This window comes from Zophobas morio, unplaced genomic scaffold (genome assembly GCF_036711695.1).
Source record: "Zophobas morio isolate AGI-343-1 ecotype UQ-CSIRO unplaced genomic scaffold, CSIRO_AGI_Zmor_V1 ptg000038l, whole genome shotgun sequence".
Classification (NCBI taxonomy): Eukaryota; Metazoa; Arthropoda; class Insecta; order Coleoptera; family Tenebrionidae; genus Zophobas; species Zophobas morio.
In genome coordinates this window covers 1,560,293-1,584,970 of record NW_026972143.1, presented here as the reverse complement: position 1 = coordinate 1,584,970, position 24,678 = coordinate 1,560,293, and the positions used below count along the sequence as shown (strand labels likewise).

The window sequence follows — 24,678 nt, the reverse complement described above, 5'->3', positions numbered from 1 at the left end:
AAAAAAATATATAGTGTTTCATTAAAAAAAGTAAGTAAAACTAAAAATTGAAAATATTATGCCCAAATTACCGCATAACTTTGGTCCTTGACTTTTTCTTCTATTTTTTTATAATTAAAGAGGTATCAAGAACCACACGCTTATTTAGCGACTCAATAATTTTGAAAAAAAAAAATCAGAGAATGATATTAACGACAAAGGTTTTTTGGTTAACCGTTTTTACGATATTTGTATTTTTTCTAATTTTAAAATTAATAGCTCCGCCATTTTTAAAGATGGAGGTTTTGAATTTTGTACAAAATTTTTAAGAAATTCGGTCAACATATGTATAGAAAACTTAAACAAAGGTTGGACTCACTTATACAGAATGATTACGTATAATTTTTACACACCAAAGTTGTATTTCGTTAAAGAAACACCGTGTATATTTTTACAAAATTAGATTCATTTGGACAAAATCAGAAAAATTGTATTAAACACAAAGGTTTTTTGGTTAACGATTTTCAAGATATTTAAATTTTTTTGATAGAAAAAATGTACAAAATTCACTACTCCGCCATTTTTAAAGATGGAAGTTTGGTATATTCATGAAAATTTTTAAGTAATTCAACTTAAAATATGTAATAAAAAACTAAAAAAAAACTCATTTATATAGAATCATTACGTATTATTTTTATAGACCAAAGTTGTATTTTTTCAAAGAAACACACTATATATTTTCACATATTTATTAGACCCATTTCGAAAAATTAAGAAAAACAATATTAGACACAAAGGTTTCACGAGATTTGCATTTGTTCGATTGAAAAAATGGTGAAGTTCAAATTTCACAGCTCCGCCATTATTCAAGATGGAGGTTTGGAGTTTTGCACTAAAATTTTAAATAATTTAGCCCAACATATTTATAGAAAAGACAAACAAAATTTAGGCTCATTTATACAAAATGATTACCTATTGTTTTTACACAACTAGGTTATATTACTTCAAAGTAGCACCCTGTACACAATTAAACTTACTTCGAAAAAATCAGGAATATTGTATTAAACACAAATGTTTTTGGTTAGTAGTTTTCAAGATATATATATATATATATGATAAGTTTAAAATTTAGAGCTCCGCCATTTTTAAAGATGGAGGTTTTGAATTTTGTACCAAAATTTTTAAGAAATTCGGTCAACATATGTATAGAAAACTTAAACAAAAGTTGGACTCACTTATACAGAATGATTACGTATTATTTTTACACACCAAAGTTGTATTTCGTAAAAGAATCACCGTGTATATTTTTACAAAATTAGATTCATTTGGACAAAATCAGAAAAATTGTATTAAACATAAAGGTTTTTTGGTTAACGATTTTCAAGATATTTAAATTTTTTTGATCGAAAAAAACTACAAAATTCACAACTCCGCCATTTTTAAAGATGGAAGTTTGGAATATTCAACAAAATTTTTAAGTAATTCAATTTAAAATATGTAATAGAAAACTATAAAAAAACTCATTTATAAAGAATCATTACGTATTATTTTTATACATTAAAGTGGTATTTTTTCAAAGAAACACACTATATATTTTCAGATATTTATTAGACTCATTTCTAAAAATTAAGAAAATCGATATTAGACACAAAGGTTTCACGAGATTTGCATTTGTTCGATTGAAAAAATGGTGAAGTTCAAATTTCACAGCTCCGGTATTATTCAAGATGGAGGTTTGGAGTTTTGCACTAAAATTTTAAATAATTTGGCTCAACATATTTATAGAAAACACAAACAAAATTTAGGCTCATTTACACAGAGTGATTACCTATTGTTTTTACACAACTAAGTTATATTACTTGAAAGTAGCACCCTGTATAGTTGTACACAATTAAACTTATTTCGAAAAAATCAGGAAAATTGTATTAAAGAGAAATGTTTTTGGTTAATAGTTTTCAAGATATGTATGTTAAGTTCAAAATTCAGAGCTCCGCCATTTTTAAACATGGAGGTTTTGAATTTTGTACCAAAATTTTTAAGAAATTCCGTCAACATATGTATAGAAAACTTAAACAAAGGTTGGACTCACTTATACAGAATGATTACGTATTATTTTTACACACCAAAGTTGTATTTCGTTAAAGAAACACCGTGTATATTTTCACAAAATTAGATTCATTTGGACAAAATCAGAAAAATTGTATTAAACACAAAGGTTTTTTGGTTAACGATTTTCAAGATATTTAAATTTTTTTGATCGAAAAAAAGTACAAAATTCACAACTCCGCCATTTTAAAGATGGAAGTTTGGAATATTCAACAAAATTTTTAAGTAATTCAACTAAAAATATGTAATAGAAAACTAAAAACAAACTCATTTGTATAGAATCATTACGTATTATTTTTATTGACCAAAGTTGTATTTTTTCAAAGAAACACACTATATATTTTCACATATTTATTAGACTCATTTCGAAAAATTAATAAAATCCATATTAGACACAAAGGTATCACGAGATTTGCATTTGTTCGATTGAAAAAATGGTGAAGTTCAAATTTCACAGCTCCGCCATTATTCAAGATGGAGGTTTGGAGTTTTGCACTAAAATTTTAAATAATTTAGTTCAACATATTTATAGAAAACACAAACAAAATTTAGGCTCATTTACACAGAGTGATTACCTATTGTTTTTACTCGACTAAGTTATATTACTTCAAAGTAGCACCCTGTATATTTGTACAAAATTAAACTTATTTAAAAAAAATCAGGAAAATTGTGTTAAACACAAATATTTTTGGGCAATAGTTTTCAAGATATGTATGTATGATAAGTACAAAATTCAGAGCTCCGCCATTTTTAAACATGGAGGTTTTGAATTTTGTACCAGAATTTTTAAGAAATTCGGTCAACATATGTATAGAAAACTTAAACAAAGGTTGGACTCACTTATACAGAATGATTACCTATTATTTTTACACACCAAAGTTGTATTTCGTTAATGAAACACCGTGTATATTTTTACAAAATTAGATTCATTTGGACAAAATCAGAAAAATTGTATTAAACACAAAGGTTTTTTGGTTAACGATTTTCAAGATATTTAAATTTTTTGTTCGAAAAAAAAGTACAAATTGCACAACTCCGCCATTTTTAAAGATGGAAGTTTGGAATATCCAACAAAATTTTTAAGTAATTCAACTTAAAATATGTAATAGAAAACTAAAAAAAAACTCATTTATGTAGAATCATTACGTATTATTTTTATAGACCGAAGTTGTATTTTTTCAAAGAAACACACTATATATTTTCACATATTTATTAGACTCATTTCGAAAAATTAAGAAAATCCATATTAGACACAAAGGTATCACGAGATTTGCATTTGTTCGATTGAAAAAATGGTGAAGTTCAAATTTCACAGCTCCGCCATTATTCAAGATGGAGATTGGGAGTTTTGCACTAAAATTTTAAATAATTTAGTTCAACATATTTATAGAAAACACAAACAAAATTTAGGCTCATTTACACAGGGTGATTACCTATTGTTTTTACACAACTAAGTTATATTACTTCAAAGTAGCACCCTGTATATTTGTACACAATTAAACTTATTTCGCAAAAATCAGGAAAATTGTATTAAACGCAAAAGTTTTTGGTTAATAGTTTTCAAGATATATATGATAAGTTCAAATTTCAGAGCTCCGCCATTTTTAAATATGGAGGTTTTGAATTTTGTACCAAAATTTTTAGGAAATTTGTCAACATATGTATAGAAAACTTAAACAAAGGTTGGACTCACTTATACAGAATGATTACGTATTATTTTTACACAGCAAAGTTGTACTTCGTTATAGAAACACCGTGTATATTTTTACAAAATTAGATTCATTTGGATAAAATCAGAAAAATTGCATTAAACACAAAGGTTTTTTGGTTAACGATTTTCAAGATATTTAAATTTTTTGATCGAAAAAAATTACAAAATTCACAACTCCGCCATTTTTAAAGACGGAAGTTTGGAATATTCAACAAAATTTTTAAGTAATTCAACTTAAAATATGTAATAGGAAACTAAAAAAAACTCATTTATGTAGAATCATTACGTATTATTTTTATATACCAAAGTGGTATTTTTTCAAAGAAACGCACTATATATTTTCACATATTTATTAGACCCATTTCGAAAAATTAAGAAAAACGATATTAGACACAAAGGTTTCACGAGATTTGCATTTGTTTGATTGAAAAAATAGTGAAGTTCATAATTCACAGCTCCGCCATTATTCAAGATGGAGGTTTGGAGTTTTGCACTAAAATTTTAAATAATTTAGTTCAACATATTTATAGAAAACACAAACAAAATTTAGGCTCATTTACACAGAGTGATTACCTATTGTTTTTACACAACTAAGTTATATTACTTCAAAGTAGCACCCTGTATAGTTGTACACAATTAAACTTATTTCGAAAAAATCAGGAAAATTGTATTAAACACATATGTTTTTGGTTAATAGTTTACAAAATATGTATGATAAGTACAAAATTTAGGCTCATTTACACAGAGTGATTACCTATTGTTGTTACACAACTAAGTTATATTTCTTCAAAGTAGCACCTGGACATAATTAAACTTATTTCGAAAAAATCAGGAAAATTGTATTAAACACAAATGTTTTTGGTTAATAGTTTTCAAGATATGTATGATAAGTTCAAAATTCAGAGCTCCGCCATTTTTAAACATGGAGGTTTTGAATTTTGTACCAAATTTTTTAAGAAATTCGGTCAACATATGTATAGAAAACTTAAACAAAAGTTGGACTCACTTATACAGAATGATTACGTATAATTTTTACACACCAAAGTTGTATTTCGTTAAAGAAACACCGTGTATATTTTTGCAAAATTAGATTCATTTGGACAAACTCATAAAAATTGTATTAAACACAAAGGTTTTTTGGTTAACGAGTTTCAAGATATTTAAATTTTTTTGATATAAAAAATGTACAAAATTCACAATTCCGCCATTTTTAAAGATGGAAGTTTGGAATATTCATGAAAATTTTTAAGTAATTCAACTTAAAATATGTAATAGAAAACTCATAAAAAACCTCATTTACCCACATAGAATCATCACGTATTATTTTAATAGACCGAAGTTGTATTTCTTCAATGAAACACACTATATATTTCTACATATTTATTAGACTCATTTACAAAAATTAAGAAAAATGAGTTTATACACAAAGAATAATTTGGCTTAATATATGAGTAGAAAATTCAAACAAAAGTCAATCACAAGTTAGACTCATTTATACAGAGTGATTACAATTATAAATTGCCAGTTTTCTCATGTTTTTAAAATGGGATCTGATCTGGCCTGACCTGACCTGAGCTGACCTGACCTTACCTTGCCTTACCTTACCTGATCTAACCTGACCTGACTTGACTTGAGCTGACCTGACTAAACCTAACCTGTATATATGCATTAAAAGTATTAAAACACTTTAAATTCTTTTCTATTTGTTTCATGACCATTTTCAAAAATAAAAAAGTTGGACTTTTCAGCTCTGAAATTCACGGTAATGATTATAATGTCCCCCGAATCAAAAGATCGAAATATCATCATTATACTTATAATAGTTGTTTAAAGATGCAAATTTAGATAATTTTATAGAAAATTATAATTATAATCGGTTCGATATTTTGCAAGACAGACGCAAAAATTAAACATTGTAGTACATTTCGTAAAATTTGTCGTTTTCGATCCTGCTTTAAGGCGCCAAGAACGCAATTTACACTCACGAACTGCTCCAGAAGTGTCGAAAGCCGACCAAAACCGCGTTAAGGACCTTTCCTCGGCCCATTAAACAAGAACAGCGCCTCTCAGCGATAAACTTTCACTGTCTGGTTATCCCGCCGCCTCCGGCCATCCGTCTTGCCCCCAAAGCAGGCCTGCCACCTTTACAGAGCCAACCGTTTGATTAAATTTTAAGCATCCGTTGTGCGATCCATCAAAGTGCGCTTAACACAAGTGCTCGGAATTTTCCCCTCGAGCCATTTACCCCTGATTAGTTATTCCGCCGGCACTGATGAGGCGGGGGGTGGGCTTTTGACGTAGTAAATATATACCCACTTCCTTAAATAGTAGCTACACCTTAAAGATTTTAACCCCTGTGGCTATATCATCGATTCGTTTCAGTATTAGTTCGGACTACGGTGGCTAAAGTAACACACTTCTTGTGGTGGTTGTGGCGCGAATCGATCGCGATTTTCGAGAAAAAACGGATTTAAGGAAGATTTCGTGGTATGTTTACTTGTTATTGACGGTCGAGGGTAGTTGAGACAATTAGGCTTGACATTTAAGTAGGGGTTAGAAAGCAGGGTTTTTAGCGTCGGAGGGTTGGGGATGGAGATTTAAAGGGGATGGAGCGGTCTTCGTTAAATGGTTTTTTTTTGGTTTGATTGTTTTTTTTTTGCGGGAATTGGACAATTGGGGATGAATTGGGGTATTTTGTATTGGGGGTGCGGTGGGAAGTAAGGAGGTGGTTCTGGTTATTTGGGTCAGCAACCTGAGTTATTTATTAAATTAGTTTTCAAGGATGTGGGGATCTAGTTCATCCCGAATTAATAAATTGAGGTAATGTCAAATCTATATTTGAGGAGTGCTGGCACGAGGAAGTTGCTGTGTTGGTTCAAGAGTGTTAATTACGCTTTCTTTCGTAAAGGCTTTAGGTTTAATTTTTCGTTAAATTTAGATACATTTTTCATGGTTGTTTTTGTGAAAAATCTCGGGGGCCTTTATTCCCTATTATTTTCAAGATTGTGAACGAATCTCCAATAACTTCAAACGTCTATTTTTAAGAACGTGAAAAAGTCTCTGGGCGTATTTTTTAAGCTCACATTCTCCTACGATCTTTTTTTAAAGAATAAACAAATTTGTTCTAGATGTATTTTTCTATTTCGAAGTCCCCTAGTGTCTTTTTTTAAGAGTGTAAAAAATCTCGTGTGCCCCTAGTGTCAATTTTTAAAGAACGGGAAAGATTCTCGGAGGTCCCTAGTGCCTTTATTTTAAAGCAAATAAAATCAATGTTGGTGATCTCTACATTTTTTTTCTACGAATGTCAAATTGTGTCGGGGGCCCCTGCTGTATTATTTCTCGTCTCGAAGACCCCCTAGTGTCCTCATTTTAAAGAACATAAAATTAATCTGAAGAGTCTCCGATGTTTTTTTTCAAGAAAATAAAAAAATCTCAGAGGCCCCTAGTGTCTTTTTTATAGAATGTGAAATAGTCTCAGGAACCCGTAGCGTTTTTTTTTTTAGACTCGAAAGCCCCTAGTGTCTTTTTTTCAAGAGTCTGAACAAATCTCAAAGACCTTTTTTAAGAATATAAAACAATCTCGGGACCTTTTGTGTCTATTTTTAAAGAATGTGAAAGAATCTCAGGGACCCCTAGTGTCTTTTTTTTGCAAGAATGTAAACAAATTTCGGGGCCCCTAACTGTTTTTTTAATCACGAAGGTTAAGAGTGTTTTTATTTTAAAGAATATAAAATGAATCACGGAGGTCTTTAGTGTCTTTTTTTAAAGATATAAAAGAATCTCTGTTGTGCCTAGTGTCGGTTTTTAAAGAATGTGAAACAATCTTGGGTCCCTCTGGTCTAGTTTAAAGTTTTTGAAAAAAACTCGGGAGTTCTTAGTATTTTTTTGTAAAAAAATTAAACAAATTTCTGGGATTCCTAATGTATTTTTTTTATCTTGATGTTTCCTAGTGTCTTTGTTTTCAAGAATGTGAAAGAATCTCGAGGGGGCCTACTGTCTATTTGTTAAAGAATGTGAAATTATTTCGGAGGTCCTAGTGAAACAATCTTGGGCGTCCCCAGTTTATTTTTAAAGAATGTGAAATAATTCTGGAGAGCCCTAATGTATTATTTCTTTTTAGCCTCGAAAGCTCTTACTAATGTATTTATTTTAAACCGTATAATGAATCTTGGCGGTTCCTAGTGTCTTTTTTAAAGCAAGCTGAAAAAATCTCGAAGACCTTTAGTATCGTTCTTAATGGTGTAAAAGAATCTCTGGTGTTCCTAGTGTCTGTTTTGAAAGAATGTGAAACAATCTCAAGTGTTCCTAACCTACATTTAAAATTTTTAATGTTTTTTTTTATAAAGATTGTGAACAATTTTCGGGGATTCCTAAGGTATTTTTTTTAAACTTGAATGTGAAAGAATCTCTAGGGGGCCTAGTGTCTATTTTTTAAAGAATGTGAAAGAATCTAGCAGGTCCAAGTGAAACAATCTTGGGAGCCCCTAGTCTATTTTTAAAGAATGTGAAATAGTTCTGGAGAGCCCTAATGTATTGTTTTTTTTTAGTCCCGAAAGCTCTTACTAATGTCTTTATTTTAAACCGTATAATGAATCTTGGTGGTTCGTAGTGTCTTTTTTAAAGCAACCTGAAAAAATCTCGAGGACCTTTAGTATCGGTTCTACTGGTGTAAAAGAATCTCTGGTGTTCCTAGTGTCTGTTTTGAAAGAATGTGAAACAATCTCAAGTGTTCCTAACCTACATTTAAAATTTTTAATGTTTTTTTTTATAAAGATTGTGAACAATTTTCGGGGGTTCTTAAGGTATTTTTTTTAAACTTGAAAGTTTTTAGTATCTTTGTTTTCAAGAATGTGAAAAAGTCTCGAATGTCCCTAATGTCTTTATTTTAAAGAATATAAACTGAAAATCGGAGGTCCCTAACGTAGTTTTTTTTAGTTTGGAAAGCTTCTAATGTCTTTGAAGCACATAAAATGAATCTCGGAGGTCCCTAGTGTCTTTTTTTAAAGAAGTAAAAGAATCTCTGTTTCGCCTAGTGTCTGTTTTTAAAGAATGTGAAACAATCTTGGGTGCCTCTGGTCTAGTTTAAAGTTTTTGAAAAAATCTCGGGGATTCTTAGTATCTTTTTTGTAAAAAATTTGAACAATTTTCTGGGGCTCCTAATGTATTTTTTTTTAATCTTGATGTTTCCTAGTGTCTTTGTTTTCAAGAATGTGAAAGAATCTCTAGGGGGCCTAGCGTCTATTTTTTAAAGAATGTGAAATAGTTCTGGAGAGCCCTAATGTATTATTTTTTTTTAGTCTCGAAAGCTCTTACTAATGTCTTTATTTTAAACCGTATAATGAATCTTGGTGGTTCCTAGTGTCTTTTTTAAAGCAACCTGAAAAAATCTCGAAGACCTTTAGTATCGGTTCTAATGGTGTAAAAGAATCTCTGGTGTTCCTAGTGTCTGTTTTGAAAGAATGTGAAACAATCTCAAGTGTTCCTAACCAACATTTAAAATTTTTAATGTTTTTTTTTATAAAGATTGTGAACAATTTTCGGGGATTCCTCAGGTATTTCTTTTAAACTTGAAAGTTCTTAATATCTTTGTTTTCAAGAATGTGAAAAAGTCTCGAATGCCCCTAATGTCTTTATTTTAAAGAATATAAACTGAAAATCGGAGGTCCCTAACGTATTTTTTTTTAGTTTGGAAGGCTTCTAATGTTTTTGAAGCACATAAAATGAATCTCGGAGGTTCCCAGTGTCTTTTTTTAAGATGTAAAAGAATCTCTGTTGTGCCTAGTGTCTGTTTTTAAAGAATGTGAAACAATCTTGGGTGCCTCTGGTCCATTTTAAAGTTTTTGAAAATATCTCGGGGGTTCCTATTATCTTTTTTGTAAAAAAATTGAACAAATTTCTGGAGTTTCTAATGTATTTTTTTTAATCTTGATGTTTCCTAGTGTCTTTGTTTTCAAGAATGTGAAAGAATCTCTAGGGGGCCTAATGTCTATTTTTTAAAGAATGTGAAAGAATCTAGCAGGTCCTAGTGAAACAATCTTGGGCGTCCCTAGTTTATTTTTAAAGAATGTGAAATAGTTCTGGAGAGCCTTAATGTATTATTTCTTTTTAGTCTCGAAAGCTCTTACTAATGTGTTTATTTTAAACCGTATAATGAATCTTGGCGGTTCCTAGTGTCTTTTTTTAAGCAAGCTGAAAAAATCTCGAAGACCTTTAGTATCGTTCTTAATAGTGTAAAAGAATCTCTGGTGTTCCTAGTGTCTGTTTTGAAAGAATGTGAAATAATTTCAAGTGTCCTTAGTGTGCATTTAAAATTCTTAATGTTTTTTTTTTTTGTATAGACAGTGAACAAATTTCGGGGGTTCCTAATGTATTTTTTTTATCTTGAAGGTTTCCAGTATCTTTTTTCAAGAACGTGAAAAACTCTCGAAGGCCTTGTGTACCTTTTTTTTAAGAAAGTAGAGAATTTCTGGAGTTCCTAGTGCCTGTTTTTAAAGACTGAAATAATCTCAAGTGCCCATAATTTAGAACTAAAGTTTTTAGTGTCTTTTTTGTAAAGAATGTGAATAAATTTAGGGGATTCCTAACGTATTTTTTTTTTAATCTCGGATGTTCCTAGCATCTTTGTTTTCAAGAATCTGAAAGAATCTCGAAAGTCCCTAATGTCTTTTTTTTAAGAATATGAAGTAGTCTGGGAGGTCCCTAACGTATTTTTTTAGTCTCGAAAGTCTCTAATGTCTTTAAAGCACATAAAATTAATCTCACGGGTCCCTAGTGTCTTTTTTTCAAGAATGTCAAACAATCTGGAAGGCCTATGGGTTTTTTTTTAATAATGTAAAACAATTTCTGGTGTCTCTAGTTTCTGTTTTTAAAGAATGTGAAACAATTTCGGGTCCTCCTAGTCTAGTTTTAAAGTATCTAAAAAAATCTCGGTGGTTCCTAGCATCTTTTTTGTAAAGCATTTGAACAAATTTCGGGGATTCCTAATGTATATTTTTTATCTCGAAGGTCCCCAGTATCTTTTTTCAAGAATGTGAAAAATTCTGGAAGGCCTTAGTACCTTTTTTTAAGAAAGTTGAGAATTTCTGGAGTGCCTAGTGTCTGTTTTTAAAGACTGAAATAATCTCGAGTGCCCCTAGTTTAGATTTAAAGTTCTTAGTGTCTTTTTTGTAAAGAATGTGAATAAATTTGGGGGATTCCTAACGTATTTTTTTTTAATCTCGTATGTTCCTAGCATATTTGTTTTCAAGAATCTGAAAGAATCTCGAAAGTCCCTAATGTCTTTTTTTTAAGAATATGAAGTAGTCTGGGAGGTCCCTAACGTATTTTTTTAGTCTCGAAAGTCTCTAATGTCTTTAAAGCACATAAAATTAATCTCACGGGTCCCTATTGTCTTTTTTTCAAGAATGTCAAACAATCTGGAAGGCCTATGGGTTTTTTTTTAATAATGTAAAACAATTTCTGGTGTCTCTAGTGTCTGTTTTTAAAGAATGTGAAACAATTTCGGGTCCTCCTAGTTTAGTTTTAAAGTATCTAAAAAAATCTCGGGGGTTCCTAGCATCTTTTTTGTAAAGCATTTGAACAAATTTCGGGGATTCCTAATGTATATTTTTTATCTCGAAGGTCCCCAGTATGTTTTTTCAAGAATGTGAAAAATTCTGGAAGGCCTTAGTACCTTTTTTTAAGGAAGTTGAGAATTTCTGGAGTGCCTAGTGTCTGTTTTTAAAGACTGAAATAATCTCGAGTGCCCCTAGTTTAGATTTAAAGTTCTTAGTGTCTTTTTTGTAAAGAATGTGAATAAATTTGGGGGATTCCTAACGTATTTTTTTTTAATCTCGTATGTTCCTAGCATCTTTGTTTTCAAGAATGTGAAAGAATCTCGAAGGTCCCTAATGTCTTTTTTTAAGAATATGAAGTAGTCTGGGAGGTCCCTAAAGTATTTTTTTAGTCTCGAAAGTCTCTAATGTCTTTAAAACACATAAAATTAATCTCACGGGTCCCTAGTGTCTTTTTTCAAGAATGTCAAAAAATCTAGAAGGCCTATAGGGTCTTTTTTTAAGAACGTAAAAGAATTTCTGGTGTCTCTAGTGTCTGTTTTTAAAGAATGTGAAACAATTTCGGGTCCTCCTAGTCTAGTTTTAAAGTATCTAAAAAAATCTCGGGGGTTCCTAGTATCTTTTTTGTAGAGCATTTGAACAAATTTCGGGGATTCCTAATGTATATTTTTTATCTCGAAATTCCCCAGTATCGTTTTCAAGAAGGTGAAAAATTTTCGAAGGCCTTGAGTATCTTTTTTTTTGAGAAAGTAGAGAATTTCTGGAGTTCCTAGTGTCTGTTTTTAAAGACTGAAATAATCTCAAGTGCCCCTAATTTAGAATTAAAGTTTTTAGTGTCTTTTTTGTAAAGAATGTGAATAAATTTGGGGAATTCCTAACGTATTTTTTTTTTTGGATCTCGGTTGTTCCTAGCTTCTTTGTTTTCAAGAATCTGAAAGAATCTCGAAAGTCCCTAATGTCTTTTTTTTAAGAATATGAAGTAGTCTGGGAGGTCCCTAACGTATTTTTTTAGTCTCGAAAGTCTCTAATGTCTTTAAAGCACATAAAATTAATCTCACGGGTCCCTAGTGTCTTTTTTTCAAGAATGTCAAACAGTTTCGAAGGCGTATAAGGTCTTTTCTTAAGAATGTAAAAGAATTTCTGGTGTCTCTAGTGTCTTATTTTAAAGAATGTGAAACAATTTCTGGTCCTCCTAGTTTAGTCTTAAAGTATGTGAAAAAATCTGGGGGGTTCCTAATGTATTTTTTTAAATCTCCAATGTCTCTATTGTCATTGTTTTGAAGAATGTGAAAAAATCTCGCTTGGGTTCAGTGTCTATTTTTTAAAGAATGTGAAACAATCTCGGAGGTCCCTAGTGTAATTAAAAAAAAATAAACTGAATCTCGCAGGTCCCCAGTGTCTTTTTTCAAAAATGTGAAAAATTCTCGAAGTCTTTGAGCACTTTTTTTTAAGAAAGTAAACAATTTCTGGATTTCCTAGTGTCTGTTTTTAAAGACTGTGAAAAAATCTTAAGTGCCCCTAGTTTCGATTTAAATTTCTTGGTGTCTTTTTTGTAAAGAATGTGAACAAATTTCGGGGATTCCTAACGTATTTTTTTTAATCTCGGATGTTCCTAGCGTCTTTGTTTTCAAGAATGTGAAAAAATCTCGAAGGTCCCTAATGTCTTTTTTTAAGGAAATGAATTAGTCTGGGAGGTCCCTAACATATTTTTTTTAGTCTCGACGGTTTCTAGTGTTCTTAAAGTACATAAAATGAATCTCAGTAGCCCCTAGTGTCTTTTTTTTTCAAGAATGTCAAACAATCTCGAAGGCCTATAGCGTATTTTCTTAAGAATGTAAACAAATCTCTGATGTCTCTAATGTCTGTTTTTAAACAATGTGAAACAATTTCGGGTGTTCCTAATCTAGTTTTAAAATATGTGAAAAAATCTTGGTGGTTGCTAATGTATTTTTTTTAATCTCGAAGGTTCCTAGTGTCATTGTTTTGAAGAATGTGAAAAAATATCGATTGGGTTCAGTGTCCATTTTTTAAAGAATGTGAAAGAATCTCGGAGGTCCCTAGTGTAATTAAAAAAAAAAAACTGAATCTCACAGATCCCCAATGTCTTTTTTCAAGAATGTGAAAAATTCTCGAAGTCTTTGAGTACGTTTTTTTAAGAAAGTAAACTATTTCTGGAGTTCCTAGTGTCTGTTTTTAAAGACTGTGAAATAATCTCAAGTGCCCCTAGTTTCGATTTAAATTTCTTGTTGTCTTTTTTGTAAAGAATGTGAACAAATTTCGGGGATTCCTAACGTATTTTTTTTTAATTTCGGATGTTCCTAGCGTCTTTGTTTTCAAGAATGTGAAAAAATCTCGAAGGTCCCTAATGTCTTTTTTTTAAGGATATGAATTAGTCTGGGAGGTCCCTAACATATTTTTTTTTAGTTTCGACGGTTTCTGGTGTCCTTAAAGTACATAAAATTAATCTCAGGGGTCCCTAGTGCCTTTTTTTCAAGAATGTCAAACAATCTCGAAGGCCTATAGTGTCTTTTCTTAAGATTGTAAACAAACCTCTGGTGTCTCTAATGCCTGTTTTTAAAGAAAGTGAAGCAATTTCGGGTGATCCTAGTCTAGTTTTAAAGTAAGTGAAAAAATCTCGGGGGTTCCTAGTGTCTCTTTTGTAAAGAATTTGAACAAATTTCAGGGGTTCCTAATGTATTTTTTTTAAATCTGGAAGGTTCCTAGAGTCTTTTTTCAAGACTGTGAAAAATTCTCGAAGGCCCTGAGTACCATTTTGTAAGAAAGTAAAGAACTTCTGGAGTTCCTAGTGTCTGTTTTGAAAAAATATGAAACAATGTCGAGTGTCTCTAGTCTAGATTTAAAATTGTTAATGTTTTTTTTTTGTAAAGAACGTGAAGAATTTTCGGGGGTTCCTAACGTATTTTTTTTTAATCTTGAAGGTTCCTAGTATCTTTTTTTTCAAGAATATGAAAGAGTCTCGAAGGCTCCTAATAAGAATATAAAATGAAAATCGAAGGTCTGTAGTGTCTTTTTTCAGTAATATATTGGTATAATTTACTTTGGAAGACTTAAGCCTAACTTCCCTTACCAATAAACGGCAATCCATTAAGTCTAGCGTCTGAGATAAATGATAAAATTTCGTTCTAAAGCTGTTATTATTAATATATTATAACACCTAAATATTAAATTAAAGATATGAGTGGATTAATTAATTACACGCACAGACATGTATTATTTTACATTTTAAACAGGATTTACTTAGCAAACTTGTGAAGTGACGTCATTAAATTATTAGTAGGGTGGACCACGTGGTCTACTCCAGTTATTTCTCAGGAGATGAAGAAACTGTTTTATTGCAGTTAAACTGATTAACAAAATTCACTTAACACTTTTTTTGTGGATGTTTCTCTACGAGTTATCATTTTTCATACATTGCTGCTTCGATCCAGCTGTCCAATTAGACAAACTTCTAATTAGATTACCGCACCCTTCCAGCAAGACAAAGCCCGAATATCCATCCATTGTCACTACCCGTAACCTTGCGTCTATTTTTAATAATTTATAATCATAATCAATAACTTACAACAATCATACCGTTCCCGTTAGCTCAATCCTCTCATGATTCTAGGTAATCAGCTTCGCGTTATTCATTTAGTTTATTTTTGTAGTACTGGATATGCATAAGTTTATCATAAATTTGTAAAATCGTTCGAACGAATTACCTCGAAGAATTTTTTTGCGTATCCTCGAAACCCGCTCTCGTTTGCGGATTTCAAACTTGTCGCCCATTTCCCCTTAATGAAAAAATAATATTCAGTGCGTGACTTCACCCTATATTTTTCAACAGCACTTTCGAAAACTTGTATCGTTAAACATTTACCTTGTAATCGCAAGATAAACGCGAACTTCTGGTTGTAATTTTCTGGTTTCTTTGTAATTTACATAATCTACAGAGAGAAATAAAGCAAATAAATAATGTAGACGCGGTGGGCTTGATCTGAGCGTACCAGACGGATTGTATATCGTGTACCGCAATAGAGCTCTAGAGAAAACACACTAAGAACATAACAGTTAAAAGTCATAATAGATTCCAAGATTTTATTGCAAGGAGTTTGATTATTATTTAAATGCGATTTTCTCTCTCTTCCGTGCTCATTCGCTTGATGTTTTCGTTTCTTACAGATTTTTATTTTTCTGTTTACGCTTCGAGTGTTGGTGTAATAATAATAGTAATAATAATTTTATTTCCCGAGCGTAAGCTACTCTTGTTTTCTAGATCGAATTTGTTTTTAATTTCATAAAATGAGATAATCCTGCACTTGTGGTGTATGAATCTGTGATGACTTTTTACCCTAAACATTGAAATTTTTGGAAAAAATCAAAATTTTGTAACAATATTTTGTAATTTAACTAATGCTCTGAAATCTCGCAAACGTTTTAAGGTTATCGTGGTAAATCGTTATTCAATTATTTATTCGTTAATCCCCTTCTAAAAAGACGGGATGACGTCATTCAAAAATTTCGCCGAATGAATCTTTTCTGAGATATGCAAAATATTATGACCGTATACTTGTGTTTTTAGAATTACTTATACAGGGTGACTCAAATAAAAAATTAGTGAATGATTAAATCAAGAACGAATCACTCAATTTTCTAGAAAATTTAGGAATACAGTTATTGGTGTTATTATGTCATCACAAAATTTTGTAAACGAAAAACTCACTTGAAACATTACATACAAAGTGACAACCTTTTTAAAATTTTATGATGGCATATCTGATTGTCAAAGTGACATTTATGACAGCTGTCATCATTTCAACCAATAAATACGTTTGTTGGGCGTGTTCATGTCAAAACTGACAACTGTGAACTGACTTATTTGTTAATAAGTCCATGTTTGGACGCCAATAATTTAGAATTGCCAACACAAAAATTTGCCTCAATCATTAATAGTCACCCGGGACAAAAAATAAAATTTGCAAAATCAAAGCTTATAATTTTTCGGAAAATATGGATTTTTTTGTCATTGTCACAATTTTTCGTTTTTCTTTTTTTCGATTTTTACAATTTTTGGTTTTTTCGTTTTCTTCCATTTTTCAATGTTACGGTTTGATAATTTTTCGTTTTTTCAACTTGTCAGTCTTTCGGCTTACAAATTTTTTAATTTTCACTTCTTCAATTTTTCGGAATGCAATTTTTCAATTTTGGAACTTTTTGATATTACAATTTTTCGTTTTTCGATTTTTCGATTTCTCAATTTTTAATTTTTCGATTTTTTAATTTTTCGTTTTCTTAATGTCTCAAGTTCTTGATTTTTATTTTCTAAAAATTGCAAAAATTCTTAGACTGAAGGAAGGTATAATGCAAAAGTCAAAAAATGGCATTGAAATATCCAAAAATTGAAAAATTCTAAAATATTTAAATGAAAATGTGATGTCAAAAATTGAAGAAACGAGAAATTAAAAAATCTGAAAAGTCGAAAAATTGAAAACCGAAAAATTCCAAGTTTCTCAATTTTTCGTTTCTTCAATTTTTCGATTTTTGAGTTACTCAATTTTATTTTAAATTTTTCGATTTTTTTATTTTCACTTACTCAATTTTCCGTTTTTTAAGTTTTTTCTATTGTTTCAAGGTTTCTCGTTTTAGAATTCTTTATTTATCCACTCAATTTTTCAAATTTTAACTATCTGCTTTTTTAGTTCTTCGATTTTCGAATTTTGTTATTTTCTTAATTTTGTAATTTTTGGATTTCCCAATTATCCGACTTCCCGATTTTTTTAATTTTCAATAATTCGATTTTACAGTACAAAAGAAAGATGATAAAATGAATCAAAGAAATGAAGAACCAAAAAAAATGAAAAAGAAAGAAAATGAAACAAAGAATTGCAAATAAACTAGAAAAATCGAAATTGAAAAATTTTACAAGAAAAATGACAAAATCCGAATACTGAATAACGAAACAAAACATTGCAGATCGAAAAATTGCAAAATTTAAATTTTTTTAACATCCTGTAAGTTGGAAAATCGAAAAATTTCAAAATGAAAACTCGAAAAGTTGCATATCGTAAAATTGAAGAATAAAATTAAAAATTAAAACATTTCAAATCGAAACATGGAAGAAACGAAAAATTACAAACTAAAAATTGGAAGAAATGCAAAAACTAAAAATTGAAGAAACGAAAAAATTAAGTGGAAAAATCGAAGAACTAAAAAATAAAGAAAATAAAAGACCAAAACGTGAAATTGAAAAAATAAAAATTGAAAACTCGATAACTCAAATCGATAAAATGCAAAATTAAAAAATTGAAAAATTTAACTCGAAGAATTTCAAATCTAAAAAGCGAATAATTAAAAAATTCAAATCAAAAAAGGTGTGCGAGTGTCATTTACGCCTCTGATTTTTACTTTACAGAAGTTGTCAGAAAACAAAAATCACAAAAAAATCATAATTTTTCAATAAGGAGGGTTTTGTTGGGCAACACTTCAGGGGCGAGGGAAGTTCTGTGGAAATAATCGTCGACCAATTATTTATTGTTGTATTTATTTATACTGTAAATTAATGAATTAATAAATCTGAAATATGAAAGCATTTTATATTATAAAATTTAAAAAGGATTGATTCCTATTGCTAAATTCTGATGTAATTTTTTTATGTCACATGCTTGCCACTTGAGCACAGACCGAGGAATTATTTCCCGTACTGTAAACTATAACACTTAACAAATTACATCCGAATACGTGTTAAGTGCGCACCCCCGGGCCCACTTCCCCTATATCCGCAATACCCTCCTTGACATTTCCAGCGCCCGGCGCATCCGCCATTATTGCCACCCGCCATAAGTGGAAACAATCGTTTTAAAACCCACCGCAAACCGCATAATTTCGCTTTAATGACCTGGAAACTCGCCCTAATGGCCCCAAACCACGTCTGCAACACGCCACGTTGCGCCCCTTGATTGAATTTGTTGTCACTTATGTACCGATTCCCGCAACCAGCAATACACTCTCCGTGTTTCAGGCTCAAAGTTCCTATGTTCGGAAGTGATAGCCCCTATAAGGAGCGAAGTGGATGACATAAGTCTGATAATAATAAATTTCGAAGATTTAACGGCGGCTCCGACGGCGTCCCTGGAAAGCAGTCCGGTGGGGAAACCCAGACTTAGCAAATGTGAGTATTTCAGGCACTTTATGGGCGTCGTTATGGAGTGATTTTCAGTTGACAGGGCCAGGGCTTCGTTCAGGCAGAGCCTCAGGTTGGGTTCGAATTTGCGAGGTAGAGGCCTTAGACTTGCTGGATACTTGACGCCTCCCAGTGACGTCACCGCCGCCGAGGAGGAGGCGGATACTTTGGAGCAATGGTTAGTTTCGTCGACAAGCTATACAACAATTTTCGAAATATTTAATAATTTGTATCTCCAAGTTGGCAGTAATCGGGGTTTGTGTGCGGGTTATGCAACCAACAATACATCGGTGATACATTATAAAGGCATTAAACCTGTGCTAAGTATGAAAAAAATGGCCCTAAATGACACGATAATAGTCGTAAAAAGTTCATTTGGAATAATTTAACAGGTGGAGGCCGTAAAACCGACTTACTTTTATTGCCGTGGTAATTTACAAGGATTATCTTCGATCATGTAATCGTAATGTTTGTTTGAATGGGCTTCTGAAACTCTATACCCAATCTATTTTCTTTCTACTTGAGTTTATTGTAGTTAATAATAGTAACAATTTCATTGTTGGCGCTATGTAAACAGTTTAAGAGCTTCATTCATAAAGTGCTGATATGTTTACGGGCTCTTGTTTTTTATTGGTTTATTTTTATATAATTAACTTGACTTTTAAACTAATAAACGTTTTATTTTTATATGCAAATTTCGTTCTGTTTTAAAAGGTAGGATTTATTTTTTACGAATAATGTAAGTACGTTAAAAATTACGAGCTCTTGAGGATTCACTTTATGAGAAGTAGACATAAATAATTCATAAAAAGGATTTTTAACAAAACGTTTCACTTTTTTGTTATAAACGAGTCGAATATAGCTTAATTAAATTAAATATCTGTACTAAATTAATTTTAATTGCTAATTAATTAGCGATTAGTTGTCATTAACATTAGTCACAGTTTGAAAATGCGGTATAACGTTATCTTATACTTTGTTCAGATCAACTAATTAATTGATGATTAAAGGATGTCAAATAATTTTATAAATGTACGCTTGATTGTTAGGAAGATGTCTAAGATATTTAACAATTTTACAAGATTAATGAAGTTTTCTGTGCTGTAGAATTAGTATACTTAGTGAAAGTCAACATTTGACAATTAGTATGAAAAACTGTTAAAAATATTTTATAGAATCTGGAACTAAAAGGTTAGAGTCGAATTCATTTTAATTTACTTCTCTTGGTTACTGTTTTATAAATTTGACAATTTGTATATATATATTTTTATACAAATTCAATTTTTTGGATACTTTTTTTGTCTTTTCAAATATATACGATTTATTTCTGGAAACTTAAATATCAAAATTTAATTTTAAAAATTGTTCAAAACAAGTTGTTTGTCTCTGTCTTGGATTCTAGATTTTTTTAATTTTTCTTGTCTTGGTGTTCGTCATTAGGATATTATTTTTGCCAAATTTCTATTATGTTCTTGAATGTTCTATAAATTTGACAATTTGTGTACTTTTATATAAATTCAGTTTTTTAAATACTTTTTTTGTCTTTTCGAATAATCAAGATTTATTTGTGAAAACTTAATGTCAAAATAGAGTTTCAAAAATTGTCAAAATAAGCAACATTTTATTTAAAACTATTTGATTATTGTCAATACTAGTTCTCTGTTTTGGATTCTAAAACATGTTTTTTTATTTTACTTTTCTTGGTGTTTGACAGTAAGACATTGTTTTGGGTCAGTTATGTTGTTTTGACTGTTTTATAAATTTGACAGTTTATAGATTTTTTTATACGGATTCAATTTTTTACTCCCATTTTTTGTCTTATCGAATAAACGAGATTTATTTGTGAAAACTTAAATATCAAAATAGAATTTCAAAAATTGTCAAAATAAGGAACATTTTATTAAAATTTAAAAATTGTCAAAATAGGGACAATTTTGTTCAACACAAATTGTTTATCTCTGTCTTGGATTATAGAGCTTTTTTTTTTAATTTTTCTTCTCATGGTGTTCGTCAGCAGGACATTATTTTTACCAAATTTCTATTATGTTCTTGAATGTCCTATAAATTTGACAATTTGTGTATTTTTATATAAATTCAGTTTTTTAAATACCTTTTTTGTCTTTTCGAATAATCTAAATTTATTTGTAAAAACTTAATGTCAAAATAGAATTTCAAAAATTGTCAAAATAAGGAACATTTTATTTAAAACAATTTGATTATTGTCAATACTAGTTTTCTGTTTTGGATTCTAAAACATGTTTTTTTTATTTTACTTCTCTTGGTGTTTGACAGTAAGACATTGTTTTGGGTCAGTTATGTTGTTTTCACTGTTTTATAAATTTGACAATTCATAGAATTTTTTTAGACGGATTCAATTTTTTACGTCCCATTTTTTGTCTTATCGAATAAACGAGATTTATTTGTGAAAAGTTAAGTATCAAAATAGAGTTTCAAAAATTGTCAAAATAAGGAACATTTTATTAAAATTTAAAAATTGTCAAAATAGGGAAAATTTTGTTCAAAACAAGTTGTTTATTTCTGTCTTGGATTCTGGATTTTTTTTTAAATTTTACTTCTCTTGGTATTCGTCATTAGGACATTATTTTTGCCAAATTTCTATTATCCTCTTGAATGTTCTATAACTTTGATATTTTGTGTATTTTTATAAAAATTCAGTTTTTAAATACCTTTTTTGTCTTTTCGAATAATCAAGATTTATTTGTGAAAACTTAATGTCAAAGTAGAATTCCAAAAATTGTCAAAATAAGGAATATTTAATTTAAAACAATTTGATTATTGTCAATACTAGTTCTCTGTTTTGGATTCTAAAACATGTTTTTTTATTTTATTTCTCTTGGTGTTTGCCAGCAAGACATTCTTTTGGGTCAGTTTTGTGTTATGTTGTTTTGACTGTTTTATAAATTTGACAAATCCCAGATTTTTTATATTGATTATATTTTTAGGAACTTTTTTTGTCTTATCGAATAAACGAGATTGAGATATTTGTGAAAACTTAATTGTCAAAATAGATTTTCGAAAAAAGTTGAAATAAAGAATATTTTCGTCAAATTTAAAAATTGTCAAAATAAGGAACATTTTCTTCAAAACAAGTTGTTGATCTTTGTCTTGGATTCTAGAACTTTTTTATATTTTACTTCTCTTGGTGTTCGTCAGTAGGACATTATTTTTGACAAAGGTCTATTATGTTCTTGACTTCTATAAATTTGACAATTTGTATATTTTTTATACAAATGCAGTTTTTTCAATACTTTTCCTGTCTTATCGAATAAACGAGATTTAATTGTGAAAAGTTAAATGTCAAAGTAAAATTACAAAAATTGTCAAAATAAGGAACATTTTGTTTAAAACAAGTTATTTATCATCAACATTACTTTTGTCTTGGATTCTAAAACAATTTTTTTATTGCTCTTGGTGTTTTTAAATACGACATTATTTTTGACAATTTTGAATTACGTATGTTCTTTTACTGTTTTATAAATTTGACAATTTGTATATATTTTTTTACATAAAGTTAGTTGTTTATATACTTTTTTGTCTTTTCGAATGAACGGGATTCATTTATGAAAACTTGAATCCTTAAAGGTCAAAGTAGAATTTCAAAAATTGTCAAAATAAGGAACATTTTATTTAAAACAAGTTGTTGATCATCAACATTACTTTTGTGTTTTATTCTAAAACAATTTTTTTTATTTTATTGCTCTTGATGTTTATCGGTACGACATTATTTTTTGCCAATTTCGTATTATGTTCTTTTGACTGTTTCATAAATTTGACAATTTCTACTTTTTTTTATACAAATGCAGTTTTTTATATACTTTTCCTGTCTTATCCAATAAACGAGATTTAATTGTGAAAAGTTAAATGTCAAAGTAGAATTTTAAAAATTGTCAAAATAAGGAACATTTTATTTAAAACAAGTTGTTGATCATCAACATTACTTTTGTCTTTTATTCTAAAACAATTTTTTTTATTTTATTGCTCTTGATGTTTATCGGTACGACATTATTTTTTGCCAATTTCGTATTATGTTCTTTTGACTGTTTTATAAATTTGACAATTTCTACTTTTTTTATACAAATGCAGTTTTTTATATGCTTTTCCTGTCTTATCCAATAAACGAGATTTAATTGTGAAAAGTTAAATGTCAAAGTAGAATTTCAAAAATTTCTAAAACAAGGAACATTTTGTTGAAAACAAGTTTTTTATCATCAATATTACTTTTGTCTTGGATTCTAAAACAATTTTTTTATTGCTCTTGGTGTTTTTAAATACGACATTATTTTTGACAATTTTGAATTACGTATGTTCTTTTACTGTTTTATAAATTTGACAATTTGTATACATTTTTTTACATAAAGTTAGTTGTTTATATACTTTTTTGTCTTTTCGAATAAACGAGATTCATTTATGAAAACTTAAATCCTTAAATGTCAAAGTAGAATTTGAAAAATTGTCAAAATAAGGAACATTTTATTTAAAACAAGTTGTTGATCAACATTACTTTTGTCTTTTATTCTAAAACAATTTTTTTTATTTTATTGCTCTTGATGTTTATCGGTACGACATTATTTTTTGCCAATTTCGTATAATGTTCTTTTGACTGTTTTATAAATTTGACAATTTCTACTTTTTTTTATACAAATGCAGTTTTTTATATACTTTTCCTGTCTTATCCAATAAACGAGATTTAATTGTGAAAAGTTAAATGTCAAAGTAGAATTTTAAAAATTGTCAAAATAAGGAACATTTTATTTAAAACAAGTTGTTGATCATCAACATTACTTTTGTCTTTTATTCTAAAACAATTTTTTTTATTTTATTGCTCTTGATGTTTATCGGTACGACATTATTTTTTGCCAATTTCGTATTATGTTCTTTTGACTGTTTCATAAATTTGACAATTTCTACTTTTTTTTATACAAATGCAGTTTTTTATATACTTTTCCTGTCTTATCCAATAAACGATATTTAATTGTGAAAAGTTAAATGTCAAAGTAGAATTTTAAAAATTGTCAAAATAAGGAACATTTTATTTAAAACAAGTTGTTGATCATCAACATTACTTTTGTCTTTTATTCTAAAACATTTTTTTTTTTATTTTATTGCTCTTGATGTTTATCAGTAGGACACTATTTTTTGCCAATTTCGTATTATGTTCTTTTGACTGTTTTATAAATTTGACAATTTCTACTTTTTTTGTACAAATGCAGTTTTTTATATATTTTTCCTGTCTTATCCAATAAACGAGATTTAATTGTGAAAAGTTAAATGTTAAAGTAGAATTTCAAAAATTGTCAAAACAAAGAACATTTTGTTGAAAACAAGTTTTTTATCATCAATATTACTTTTGTCTTGGGTTCTAAAACAGTTTTTTTATTGCTCTTGATGTTTTTAAATACGATTTTATTTTTGACAATTTTGAATTACATATGTTCTTTTACTGTTTTATAAATTTGACAATTTGTATATATTTTTTTACATAAAGTTAGTTGTTTATATACTTTTTTATCTTTTCGAATGAACGAGATTCATTTATGAAAACTTAAATCCTTAAATGTCAAAGTAGAATTTCAAAAATTGTCAAAATAAGGAACATTTTATTTAAAACAAGTTGTTGATCATCAACATTACTTTTGTCTCTTATTCTAAAACATTTTTTTTATTTTATTGCTCTTGATGTTTATCAGTACGACATTATTTTTTGTCAATTTCGTATTATGTTCTTTTGACTGTTTTATACATTTGACAATTTCTATTTTTTTTATACAAATGCAGTTTTTTATATACTTTTCCTGTCTTATTCAATAAACGAGATTTAATTGTGAAAAGTAGAATTTCAAAAATTGCCAAAATGTCATTTTGTTTAAAATATCATTTTGTTTAAAACAAGTTGTTTGTCACCAACACTGGTTCTCTATCTTGGATTTTCCTGCAGCATATCATAAATCTGACAACTTCGGAAAAGTGTCAAAACACAACCTACAATAAAAATTGTCAAAACAAGAATTAATACCGTCATGACAACTTACTCACTTTAAGCAAACCATTTTGACTACAATTTTATTCTCATCAGCCAATTTAACAACATCACAGTCATGACACTTACCATACTTAATAACCCGAATATT

The 24,678-nt window shown here is 29.3% G+C and overlaps 1 protein-coding gene across 5 annotated transcripts in view; it reads left to right on the top strand.

The window, feature by feature from the left end:
• Positions 1-24,678, top strand: part of LOC135140256 (potassium voltage-gated channel subfamily H member 6-like) — a 262,036-nt gene that overhangs the window by 96,718 nt on the left and 140,640 nt on the right. For all 5 annotated transcript variants that reach the window (XM_064070741.1, XM_064070737.1, XM_064070740.1 and 2 more), the window contains 2 exons: positions 18,368-18,517; positions 18,566-18,707. In XM_064070741.1, coding sequence (XP_063926811.1) covers positions 18,368-18,517; positions 18,566-18,707 — 292 coding nt within the window. The remainder of the gene's footprint in view (positions 1-18,367; positions 18,518-18,565; positions 18,708-24,678) is intronic.